General features: G+C 34.4%; 2 protein-coding genes across 2 annotated transcripts; both read left to right on the forward strand.

Moving 5' to 3' along the window:
* The first annotated feature begins 1,307 nt into the window (after nt 1-1,307).
* LOC125206697 lies at nt 1,308-1,988 on the forward strand. Its single transcript, XM_048105936.1, has one exon. It carries the CDS (start codon nt 1,308-1,310, stop codon nt 1,986-1,988), a length of 681 nt encoding a protein of 226 aa, XP_047961893.1.
* Nucleotides 1,989-8,615: 6,627 nt separating this feature from the next.
* LOC125206698 (F-box protein At5g07610-like) lies at nt 8,616-9,737 on the forward strand. Its single transcript, XM_048105938.1, has 2 exons — nt 8,616-9,216; nt 9,322-9,737. Exons 1-2 carry the CDS (start codon nt 8,616-8,618, stop codon nt 9,735-9,737), a joined length of 1,017 nt encoding a protein of 338 aa, XP_047961895.1.
* Nucleotides 9,738-12,333: the final 2,596 nt, after the last annotated feature.

Raw genomic sequence — 12,333 nt, forward strand, 5'->3', positions numbered from 1 at the left:
TAAAACGGTAATATTACCGTTTGAATTTAAATTTTATTTATTTATTTTTCTTTTTTAAAACGGTAATATTACCCCAAAGGGATGATTCACCGGCGAAGTAGTTTCAACTTTCAAATACATATTTATTCACCAAGTTTTGAGGATAAAACAATTTCGAGTATTCATTTCAACTTTATAACAAGTGCTTTATGAGATGCAGTTAGTCTTTCTCTATATATGTGACCTTTTTCTCGTTTCCCTCACAAAATTTGAGTATTCATTTCAAACAAATGCTCATATCAACGTTAATGAGAGTATCCCCAAAGAGTATAATGTAAAAAAAGAGTAAAACAAGAAAGATTAAATATATTCGCAAAAAGAGAAATATAGGACAGTTCGAATAGAAATACTCATATCAACACTAATAAGAGCTTTTCCGAGGGAAAAAGTACATTGAGAACATATTTTTTCATTTACCTTCTAAATAAAATAAATACATATTCTTAAAAAGTAATGGATTCCAAAAAAGAAGGTAAGTTAAAAGGACAAACAAATACTTTTTACCTTTTGTGAGTTAAAGATATCTTCTTAAAATAAAAGATGTATTATATCTCTTCAAATATTATATCCAGTGGAGTATTAAATTTTATGAAGAAAAAATAAATATAATGATTATATCTCTTTTAACTCTTCATTTACCCTTCATCTTTTCAAATACAAGTACTCCCTCCGTCCGCCATTAGGAGTCTCATTTCTTGGTGGCACGAGGTTTAAGAAATATTGAGAAAAATGGGTGGAAAAAAGTTAGTGGAATAAATGTCTCACTTATATATATTAGTTTTAAATGAAATGTGAATGAAATGAGTTAGTGGAAGGTGGAACCTTATTACCATTTATGGTAAAAGTGAACCGCTCCTATTCACGGACGGAGGGAGTATTAATTTCAAAGTTTAAACAAATGCATTGTAACTTGTAAGGATTAGTTGGTCTTTCCCTTGTGACTATTCTAGTTTCCAAGGCGTATAAAATCAAAACCCTTTATTGCGACCTTTCAAGTTTCCAATACATTATGAGAATCACAATCACAGTATATATAAGCAGCTCTCTCTGACTCTTCTTCTTCATCAGATTTTTTAAGTATGTGTTCATTATTGGAGCAAAATTTCTTCACAAACCTACCATCAGAAATCACCACAAACATCCTTTCTCGGCTCCCCATCCGAGGCATTGCAATCAGTAAGTGCGTTTGCAAACCATGGCTCAATATGCTCGGCTCTCTTGATTTCGCCAAATCCAAAATCTAAACCCCAGCTTCCCTAGGAGGCTTGATGTGGGTGAGGCGGAAAATTCGGTGCACGATTTCTGAAATTGATGACGAAGGTGAAGCGGATCTCGAGAGCCATGATCTTCACTACATTCCGCTCACAGATATCGATATCCCTCACGCGTACTATGTATTCATGGAAGTTATCACTGCAAATGGATTGCTTCTTCTGTACTGCTCATTTTATAACAACTATTCAGATGATCAAGTTACTCCTCTTTATATATGCAGTCTGATGACTCGTGAATATATTATGATCGGCTTCCCTGCGGAGGTCAGGCCGCTTGAGGCGCCGAGTTTTGGATTGGGTGTGAGCAAAATAAGTGAGCAATATAAGGTGGTCTGTGTTAGTGAGGTCATTGGGCCCCGCAATTGCTATCATGCATACACCCTCGGAACAGGAACGTGGAAGCGCCTTGAAGCTGGCCCGGTTTCTGGTTTTAGATTCTATAATGGTGAACTCATTCTATATAATGGCAAATTACACTGGAAGCTATATGATTCAACTCAAACCTTTTGTCTTACGATTTGTGGTTTTGATGTTGAAATGGAATGTTTTAGCATCTTCTCTCTTCCTCCCGAGGGAGATGGTGATCCTATTGGGGATTTGGCTGTTTTGAGTGACTGCCTGTGCTATACATATATGTGGGGTGGTGAACTTGTCATCTGGACGATGAAGTACTAGAGTTGAGGAATCTTGGACTTTGAGTACTGGTTTGGATCTAAGATTTCTATGTCATGTTCGGAATTGGCTTCATCTTATAGTATATATATTTTGGGATGTTGTCTATAATCTTTGTAGTCCATAATGTTAATCTACATGAATTTTGCAAAGCCAAATCAAACAAACTCTATCAGTATATCGCTATGACTTATTCCGTGCAAAATCAATAAATATATTAAACATAATATTAAATGGTTAATAAATAAACACAGGCTTAAACTTAAGTAAAAAAACAAGAATGAACTTTGAAGAATATTACTCCGTCCGTTCCACGGTAGTTGAGTCATTTCATTTTCTGCACTCAATTTTGAAAAAATGATAATAAATAGTTAAAATGGAGAAAATATAAAGTAAGAGAGAGAATAATGTAGAGAAGAGTCTTTTCTACATTATTCTTTTTCTTACTTTACTATTTCTTTACTTTAACTATTTATTATCATTTATCTAAAACGAGTGTAGAAAAAGAAATGACTCAACTATCGCAGAACGGAGGAAGTACTACAAAATCATCACATCACTTTTCAAATTCCAACTTTTTCTTAATCATTATGCCCATGACTCATTTGAGGGCAGAATTATTTGAATTCATGGGTATTTTCTCAATTCAAAACTAACTCGTTTAAAGTTTATATGCACTATTTTTAGATGGAGTAGGAAATATCACAGGTGATCCTCGTTGCATTTGTTGATGTCTTCCGTCCATGAAAAATATGAACAATTTTCATTTTAGTCCGCCCTTGAAGTATAAACATTTTAGTTTTGAAAAACTTTGTTTTCTCTCTAATGGGACCCATTATTCACTAAGAGCAACTCCAACAAGGAAAGGTAAATGAAAGAAGTATATCATCTATTTATCTTCTCGAAAAGTGAAATATAGGATGAACCATTTTCATTTTAGTCCGCCCCTGAAAAGTATAAACATTTTAGTTTTGAAAAACTCTTTTTCTCTCAAATGAGGTGGGACTTATTATCCACTAAGAGCATCTCCAACAAGGAAAGGTAAATGAAAGAAGTATATCATCTATTTATCTTCTCGAAAAGTGAATTATAGTATGAACCATTTTCATTTTAGTCTGCCCTTGGAAAGTATAAACATTTTAGTTTTGAAAAATTTATTTTCTCTCTAATAGGGTGGGACCCATTATCCACTAAGAGCATCTCCAACAAGGAATGGTAAATGAAAGAAGTATATAACCTATTTATCTTCTCGAAAAGTGAATTATAGTATGAACCATTTTCATTTTAGTCCGCCCCTGGAAAGTATAAACATTTTAGTTTTGAAAAACTTTTTTTCTCTCTAATAAGGTGGGACCCATTATCCATAAAGAGCATCTCCAACAAGGAAAGGTAAATGAAAGAAGTATATCATCTATTTATCTTCTCAAAAAGTGAAATATAGTATGAACAATTTTCATTTTAGTCCGCCCCTGAAAAGTATAAACATTTTAGTTTTGAAAAACATTTTTCTCTCAAATGAGGTGAGACCCATTATCCACTAAGGGCATCTCCAATAAGGAAAGGTAAATGAAAGAAGTATATCATATATTTATCTTCTCAAAAAGTGAAATATAGTATGAACAACTTTCATTTTAGTCCGCCCCTGAAATGTATAAACATTTTAGTTTTGAAAAACATTTTTCTCTCAAATGAGGTGAGACCCATTATCCACTAAGAGCATCTCCAACAAGGAAAGGTAAATGAAAGAAGTATATCATCTATTTATCTTCTCAAAAAGTGAAATATAGTATGAACAATTTTCATTTTAGTCCGCCCCTGAAAAGTATAAACATTTTAGTTTTGAAAAACTTTTTTTCTCTCAAATGAGGTGGGACTTATTATCCACTAAGAGTATCTCCAACAAGGAAATGTAAATGAAAGAAGTATATCATCTATTTATCTTCTCAAAAAGTGAAATATAATATGAACAATTTTCATTTTAGTCCGCCCCTGAAAAGTATAAACATTTTAGTTTTGAAAAACTTTTTTTCTCTCTAATGAGATGGGAACCATTATCCACTAAGAACTTCTCCAACAAGGAAAGGTAAATGAAAGAAGATATCATCTATTTATCTTCTAAAAAAATGAAATATAGCTTTTCAAAAAGTAACACGTTCCAAAGGAAAAAGGATACTATATAGAAAGGTAAATTATTTTTTAAATAATAAAACAATAGTACAAAATGCATTAAAAACCATATTAAAAACCATAAAGTGTAACACCTTCTCAAATTCCCTCTCCATTGGAGAATAGTTTTTCATGAAAAGAAAACAAATATGATGGTTATAAGATTTATCTCTTCATTGATAGAGAGGTAGAAATACCTTTTCAAATACCTCTCACATTAGGGAGAATGATTTTTCATGTAGAAAAGGTAAATATGATAGTTATATGATTTTACCTCTCCATTTACCTTGAGATGCTCAAAGAATTAATTAATTACTCCCTCCGTCCCACTTTAGGAGTTCCGGTTTATCATTTTTGAATGTCTCACTTTAGGAGTCCCGGTTGGAATATTACATAATTGGTAATAAGCCCCATATTCCACTCACCTTTTTTCACTCACATTTTATTATAAAACTAATATATAAAAGTAGGACTCACATTCCACTATGTTTTTTCACCAACTTTCCTTTACATTTCTTAAAACATGTGCCGAACTCAACCAGGACTCCTATAGTGGGACAAAGGGAGTACTTTTTTTTCTAACTCACTCTTAATTTATCAATTATGCATTAAAATTCATGTCTAGCCAAATGTTCATACTTTTCAAGGACAAAAGGAGTAACAATAATATCCTAATGTTATTCTTATTATATTACTTTGTATATAAAAATATGAATTAGTAATATTTGAAAAGTGAAAAGTCTCTCAAAAATAAATACATTAAAAATTCACCAAGTTTCAAGGTTAAATAAATTTTAAGTACTGCTCATATCAAACAAATGCTTTATAAATGCAGACGTTCTATCTTGTTATGACCTTTGAGTTTCCAGTGCTGTTCAATTCACCAAAGCAAAAACATAATAAATCTAAAATCAAAATACACTCATTCTTCTTCTTCTTCAGTGTGTTTGAAATTTAAATAGCAGAAACGCATTCCATTTTTAGCAGTAATGGAGCAAGATTTCTTCACAAATTTACCATCAGAAATCACCACAAATATCCTCTCACGCCTCCCTCTCCGATGCATTTCAATCGGCAAATGCGTTTGCAAACCATGGCTCAATCTTTTGGAGTCTGATGATTTCGTCAAATCCAAAATGAAAACCCCACCCGCTCTAGCTCTGCTCACAGATTTCGATAGCCCTCACGTATACTCAAAAGCAATGACAGGTATCGCAGCTAATGGATTGCTTCATCTATACTCAGAGTCAGGATATCCGCAAGTTCCTCTTTACATATGCAATCCGATCACTCGTGAATATATCGAGCTATGCTGCCCCGTGGTATATATCTCAATCTAACTGCTTACTTTTGGATTCGGTGTCAGCAAAATAAGTGAGCAATATAAGATCATCTGTATCAGTGATGGCTCTCATCATGTATACACCCTCGGAACACGAACATGGAGGCCCGTTGAAGCCGGCCCCACTTCTGGTTGTTAAAATGTGATTTCGTGCTAGATGGACATGGTGTATTTAATGATAACTTCCATTGGACAGCATATGATTCTACTCGGTGTATGCACATTTTATGTGGTTTTGATTTTGAAACAGAATGTTTTAGCATCTTTTCTAGTCCTCCTCATCCTGGGGTAGTTCCACAGGAGGAGTTGAATGTTTTGGGGGACTGCCTGTGTTATTCTTACACATGGGACAATGAAATAGTCATTTGGCTGATAAAGGAGTACCAAGTCGAGGAATCTTGGACTGAAGTTTACAAGTTGAGGACTACTGGTTTTGTTTGCAAATTATTTTCAGTTTGGGGTGCATATACCCTTGTTTATCCTATCAAGGTTTTCAAAGATAGTGATGTTTTGATGTTGTTGGGGCAAAGGCGGCTCATCTACTACTACAACAAAACAAGTACTACTCAAAATTATTTCTACTCAACAAAACAAGTACTACTCATCATACTTTTGCCATAATTTTCGCTACTAGCCTGTTCTCACTTGAGAGTTTCGGAGTTGAAAATGTGATCTCATTCTAGTTTATAATGCTAGTCACCATTTTAGATTTGTCGTTATCTAGTTATGTTGGGTCTAAGGTGTCATTATCGTATTCTGTTTCAATGCTTACATCGTATGCAATGGAAACCCCCATTGGACAGTGTTTGATTCCGCTCATGTCTTATGGATTCGTGCTTTTGATCTCGTAACAGAATGTTTTAGCATCTTCTCTACTCCTGCTAAGATGGTTTTGCTGAGCCTGGACTTGCTGTGGATCAGTGGATGTGAAGTTGGATGTTTTGAGGGACTGCCTTTGATTTTAGCTTTGATTTTTGGAATCTTATGGATATTTGTCCCATCAAAGTTTTCAAAAATGGCGATGTTTTGATGTTTATGTTTGAGAATAGCCTCGTCTGCTTCTCCAACAAGACGAGAAGTATTCAACAACTCAGTATGCTTACGGATGGAGCACTAGATGATGACGTTGCCTCTGCCATGATTTACACTCCTAGCCTTTTCTCACTCAAGAATTTTGGAGTCGAGAATGTGATCTCGTTCTAGTTCATAATGTTTGTCTACATGTGTGTTTTGTTGTTGTATGTTCGTGTCTGTGTCAAAGGTTTATTTTTCGTGCAGTGCATTTTGTCGACCCAGCCGCCCTATCTAGTATATATGTGTCGACAATGCATTGGTGTATATTGTTTTATAATGAGTAGCTAAATTGTTACCATCACCCTATCGCACTAATTTAATGAATTTTTCGGTTATTATGTATTTCAATTCTTGTCAATGGGTTAAAGATCTATAAACCAGTGTAGATGCATCTGTAATGTGTTGCATTGGTGTATTTTGTTTTATAATGAGTAGCTAAATTGTTACCATCACCCATAGCATGTATAAGGGGTGAATCATGTGCTAATTTAATGAATTCTTCGGTTATTATGTATTTCAATTCTTGCCAATGGGTTAAATTTCTATAAATCAGTGTAGATGCATCTGTAATGTGTTACTAGTATTTGTCATCAAATTCGAATGCCTCTTTTTTTTATATTTGGACTATTAAATGTTTTTTTATTAGACTTTTGTTTATTGCCCTCTTCGTCAACCTCGTCACTAAAGACAGCCAGACTATCGTAGTCCACCTTCGGGAAACACGGGAAATGGTGAACTTCATCGTGTTGTTGACGTCAGAGACGTAGTGAGCTGATTATCGTACCTTATAAACTGCTTAAAGAGTAAAACAGAGAGAAGCGTTTTCCTTTGATTAGGTCAAAGCATAGCATGACATGTTCATCTTATTAAAATTTTCAAAGATGGTGACGTTTTGATTTTGTTGGAAAATGGACTTGTCTACCACTCCAACAAGACAAGAACTGCTCAGGAAGAAGGTATCTTCAATGATACTGATGGGATGGTTTACTCTACCGATGTCAAGATTTTCATTCCTAGCCTTTTCTCATTCAAGAGTTTTGGAACTGAAAAAGGCTATCTCGTTTTAGTTCTACATTTTTGTGTTTCTGTAGAGTTTCTTTGCTGTGTAGTATTCGCTTTTGGCCTTATCATGTAAACCCGATGTGCACTATCTGTAATCTCGTAAATGAGCTCATAATGCTAGTCTACATAAGTGTTTTGTCGTTATCCTCTCGCTGCGTATGTGTCAAAGTTTTCTTTATCGTGTTGTGTTTGGGTTTGCCTTATCGCGTTGGTCCGACACACACTATATGTTAGGCCCAGCTAGTGTATGTATGTGTGCAGTGTGCTGCTAACAATAATCACATTTTAGTTTATAATGTTAATCTACATTCACTGTTATTGGAATAAAATCACAGTGTTATTGTGGTTGTGTAGTGTTCGTGCTGGGCTAATATATATGGTGCGTGGGGTGCGGCCTATAAATGGAAGAGACTCAATTTGATAGTCAAAATTCCCCCCTAAGCCCTTTCTCCCTAGAAAGGTAAAAAAAACTTTACCCAAAAGTATCAAAAAAAATTTATCTAAAATTGACCATCAAAAATCATGATTCAAATAAAAAATTTCGTTAAAATTTTAATTATATTAGAACATTAAGTAATGTGCAAAAGTTATGATTTAATAAGTTTATTTTATAAATTATGGAATAAATCAGAAGTTAATCAAAAGTTGTGAATTAAATGAAATTTTTTCTTAATATAAAAAGACGAAAGTAGTTTGGTAAGTCCGGTTTCAGAATGGTCGTGCACATGAAAGATAATAATCCATCCGTTTTACAAGAATATACACTATTTTCTTTTTAGTCGGTCCCACAAAAATATTCACTTTCTAATTTTGGAAAAATCTTCTCTCTCTAGTCAGGTGGGATCTATTTTTTAGGAAATGAGAAAGTATTTAAGTCCAAATTTGTCATGTACATTTCGTGAAAAAAGTTGCGTTATTAGTTGACACATACATTAACTATTCTCCAAATTGCAGCTCTGCCCTCTTCTTCTTCTTCAGTGTGATTGATGAGTCCATTAGTGGAGCGTGATTTCTTCGGAGATCTACCGTCAGAAATCACCACCAACATCCTCTCACGCCTGCCCATCCGAAGCCTCGCAATCAGCAAGTCCGTTTGCAAACCATGGCTCAATCTAATCGATTCCGACTATTTCCACAAATCCGAAATCAAAACCCCACCCGCCCTACTCCTCTTCACAGGGAAGACGATGGATTCAACTTGTTGCTCGATTTTCGAAATCGAAGACGAAGACGAAGTCGAAGTGGAGAAGAGCCATGATTTTCACCACATTCCGCTCATGGATTTGGAAATCCCTCACGGAAACAGAGCAACAATGGAAGGTATCACTGCTAATGGATTACTTCTTCTCTGCCCAATCTCAACTAAAGCTATTCCAGTTTACATATGCAATCCGATAACTCGTGAATATACGAAGCTCTGTTTCCCTGCTGACTACATCCCGGGTCATATGTTGGAATTTGGATTAGGTGTGAGCAAAATAAGTGGAGAATATAAGGTCGTCTGCATCAATGAGAGCACCAACTCTCGTTATGTATACACACTCGGAACAGGAACATGGAGGCGTGTTGAAGCTGGCGCTGCTTCTGGTTTCGAATTTGGTGGTCAAAGCATTGAATGTAATGGAAACATTAATTGGAGAGTATTTGATTTGTGTGGTGACATGTGAATTTGTGGTTTTGATGTTGAAACAGAATGTTTTAGAACCTTCTCCATTCCTCCCGTGGGAGATGGAGCCCGAGATTGGTATTTGTCTGTTTTGAGGGACTGCCTGTGTTATTTTTACACACGTGAAAGTGAAATTGTCATCTGGAAGATGAAGGATTACCAAGTCGAGGATTCTTGGACCATGGAGTACAGGTTGAGTACTGTAGGTTTTGATTTTGATTTGGATGATATGTATCTTCATCCGATTAGACATTTTAAAGATGGTGATATTTTGATGTTGCTGGTTGAATATGATCTCATCTACTACTCCAGCAAGACAAGAACTTTTCAACAAGTTGGTATGTTTAAGGTTGGATCTGCGAGTTTCCTTAGCGCCTTGATTTTCACTCCTAGCCTTTTCTCACTCAGGAATTTTGGATTCGAGAATGTGATCTCGTTTTAGTTCATAATATTAGTCTATATTAGTGTTCTAGTTTGGTCTTATCATGTTGACCCGGCATAGACATTATATGGTAGGCCAAGCTAGTATATATATTTTAGGATGTTGTCTATAATCTTGCTCTAGTTCATGATGTTAGTCTACATTTGTGTTTTATCGTTATCTAGTCCTACTCGTGTAGAGGGTTTCTTATTGTGTGGTCTATGTGTTTGGGTATGCCTTATTGCATTGGTCTGACACACGCGATATGTTAGGCCCAGCTAGTGCATGTATCGTGTGCTGCTAACAATAATCTAATCTTAGTCTATAATGTTAATCTACATTCAGTGTTATTAGAATAAAATCACAATGTTATCGTGGTTGTGTAGTGTTTGTGTCGGGCTAATATAAATGGTGGGGTGCGGCCTATAAATGGGAAGAGACTCATTTTGATAGTCAAAATTTCCTCTAAGCCCTTTCTCCCTAGAAAGGTAAAAAAAAAAAAAAAAAACTTCATATAAATGTTATAATCAAAATTTTTTATCTAAAATTGACCATCATAATATTGAATGATTTTAAATACATCCAAAGTTAATCAAAATTCATGATTTAAATAACAAATTTTGTTAAAATTCTTATTGTATTAGAACATTAAGAAATGTTAATAAGCTAATTTTAAAAATTGTGAAATAAATTAGAAGTCAATCAAAAGTTGTGATTTAAATGATATTTTTTTTAAAATATAAAAATATGAAAGTAATTTGATAAGTCCAGTTTTAGAATGCTCATGCACAAGAAAGATAATACTCCCTCTGTCCAACAAGAGTATACAATTTTTCCTTTTTAGTTCGTTCCACAAAAATATCCACTATTTAATTTTGGATTTTTTTTCTCTCTACTAAGATGACACTCATTTTCTGTTAACAATACTTTAATTATTTTTTCTTTCTACGTTTCTCTTACTTTATTAATATTATTTTAAAACATGTGTCAAATCTAAAGTACATCTTCTTTGGGGATGGGGTAATAGCTAGTAGTACTAAAATAAAAATGATAAGGGTATTAAAGTGTTGATGGTAAGTCATAAGTAGAAAACTTGTGGAGAATTTTTTTCTAATTCATAGGTTTAAAAAATTGTAGAGTGCTTTTTCCTTGTAGTACTTAAGTTTACTCATTCTTAATTTAATAGTGAAAGAAATTAGATTAAAGATCAAATTAGTAATATAGATTAGTATAAAAAAAAGACATTATTTTAGTCTGCAATCCTGGTAGAGCAAAATTAATTAGATTATGCTAAATCTGGGTTCGGAACACCGAACACCTGCGGTCAACAAAAAAAAATGCTTTATTATTTTGCAAATACATTAACTATTCACCAAGTTTGGAAGATAAATAAAGTTTGGGTACTTATTTCCTTTTACGAATGCTTTATCAGAAATATTTAATTAAAAGTTAAAAACTAAAGAATCTATTAAAGGTTATGAATAGCTCCAAATCTACCATCAGAAATCACCACACCAGCAACATCCTCGGAACATGAATATGGAGGCGCGTTGAAGCAAGCGCTACTTCTGGTTTTGATTTTCGTGGTGAAAGCACCTCCATTGTGTTGAGTTTATTAAACTCAATTGCTTCAAGATTAAGAAAAAATGATGAAGTAGGTGCATCACCACCTCATTTTAGTTGATGAAATCTTGTGAAGTTTTCATGGCTAAAAGGAAGCCACAATTGCATTACGTGTAAGGCGGTGGAGTATGTAGTCATTATATGATATCTTCCTAATTAAACTAATTAGGACACGTAGCATGCATGTGTTAGCTATATATCAACTTTAGTTACTTATAAATAGTAGTACTTGCTTCATTGTATTATAAGAGAAAAAGAAATGTAGTGAATGAGATTTAGAGAGAATTAGCCGTAGCTAGAGAGAAAGGAAGAGTGAGTGTTTGTAAGAGCCGAAGCTCTTTAGATAGAAAGAAAGAAAAGGAATTGTGTGAGTTGGAGTGGAAAAGAGCCGTAGCTCTAAGTTGGGAAAATTGTGAGAGTTTTTGTTGTTGTGCAGAAGCACGTTTGATTGTATTTTGTAATCCTTTTGTGAGAAATCTATAAATACTTATCCTCCATATTTCATCTTTGTTGAGAGTTCCTATATTTTGTGTGTCAAATATCCAACACATTGCATAGTGTTTGATTTGAGTGATTAAGTATGGATTTGTGGTTTTTTGATGTTGAAACATAATGTTTTAGAGTCTACTCCGTTCCACCTGGGATGGAGATTGGGGTTTGTCTGTTTTGAGGGATCTGTCTGTGTTATTCTTGCACATTCAACTTTTAACTTGTCATCTGGATGATGAAGGAATACCAAGTCGAGGATTCTTGGACCATAGAGTACAAGATGAGTACTATTCGTTTTGATTTTAGTTTGGAGTATTCATTTGTTCATCCAATTAAACATTTGGAGTATTCCCAGCTCTGCCTCCTCTTCTTCCTCTCTCTGTGATTGAGCAGTGATTCAGTCTAACTCTGAGTCCATTAATGGGGTGTAATTTCTTCGAATATCTACCATCAGAAATCACGATCAACATCCTCTCACGCCTCTCCATCCGAACCCTCGCAATCA

This window comes from Salvia hispanica, chromosome 2, assembly GCF_023119035.1.
Source record: "Salvia hispanica cultivar TCC Black 2014 chromosome 2, UniMelb_Shisp_WGS_1.0, whole genome shotgun sequence".
NCBI lineage: Eukaryota > Viridiplantae > Streptophyta > Magnoliopsida > Lamiales > Lamiaceae > Salvia > Salvia hispanica.

Coding starts and splice junctions, on each gene's coding strand:
- LOC125206697 (XM_048105936.1), top strand. CDS start 1,308: ATGTGGGTGAGGCGGAAAATTCGGTGCACGATTTCTGAAATTGATGAC.
- LOC125206698 (XM_048105938.1), top strand. CDS start 8,616: ATGAGTCCATTAGTGGAGCGTGATTTCTTCGGAGATCTACCGTCAGAA. Junction 9,217..9,321: donor TGAAGCTGGCGCTGCTTCTG/GTTTCGAATTTG, acceptor ATGTTGAAACAG/AATGTTTTAGAACCTTCTCC.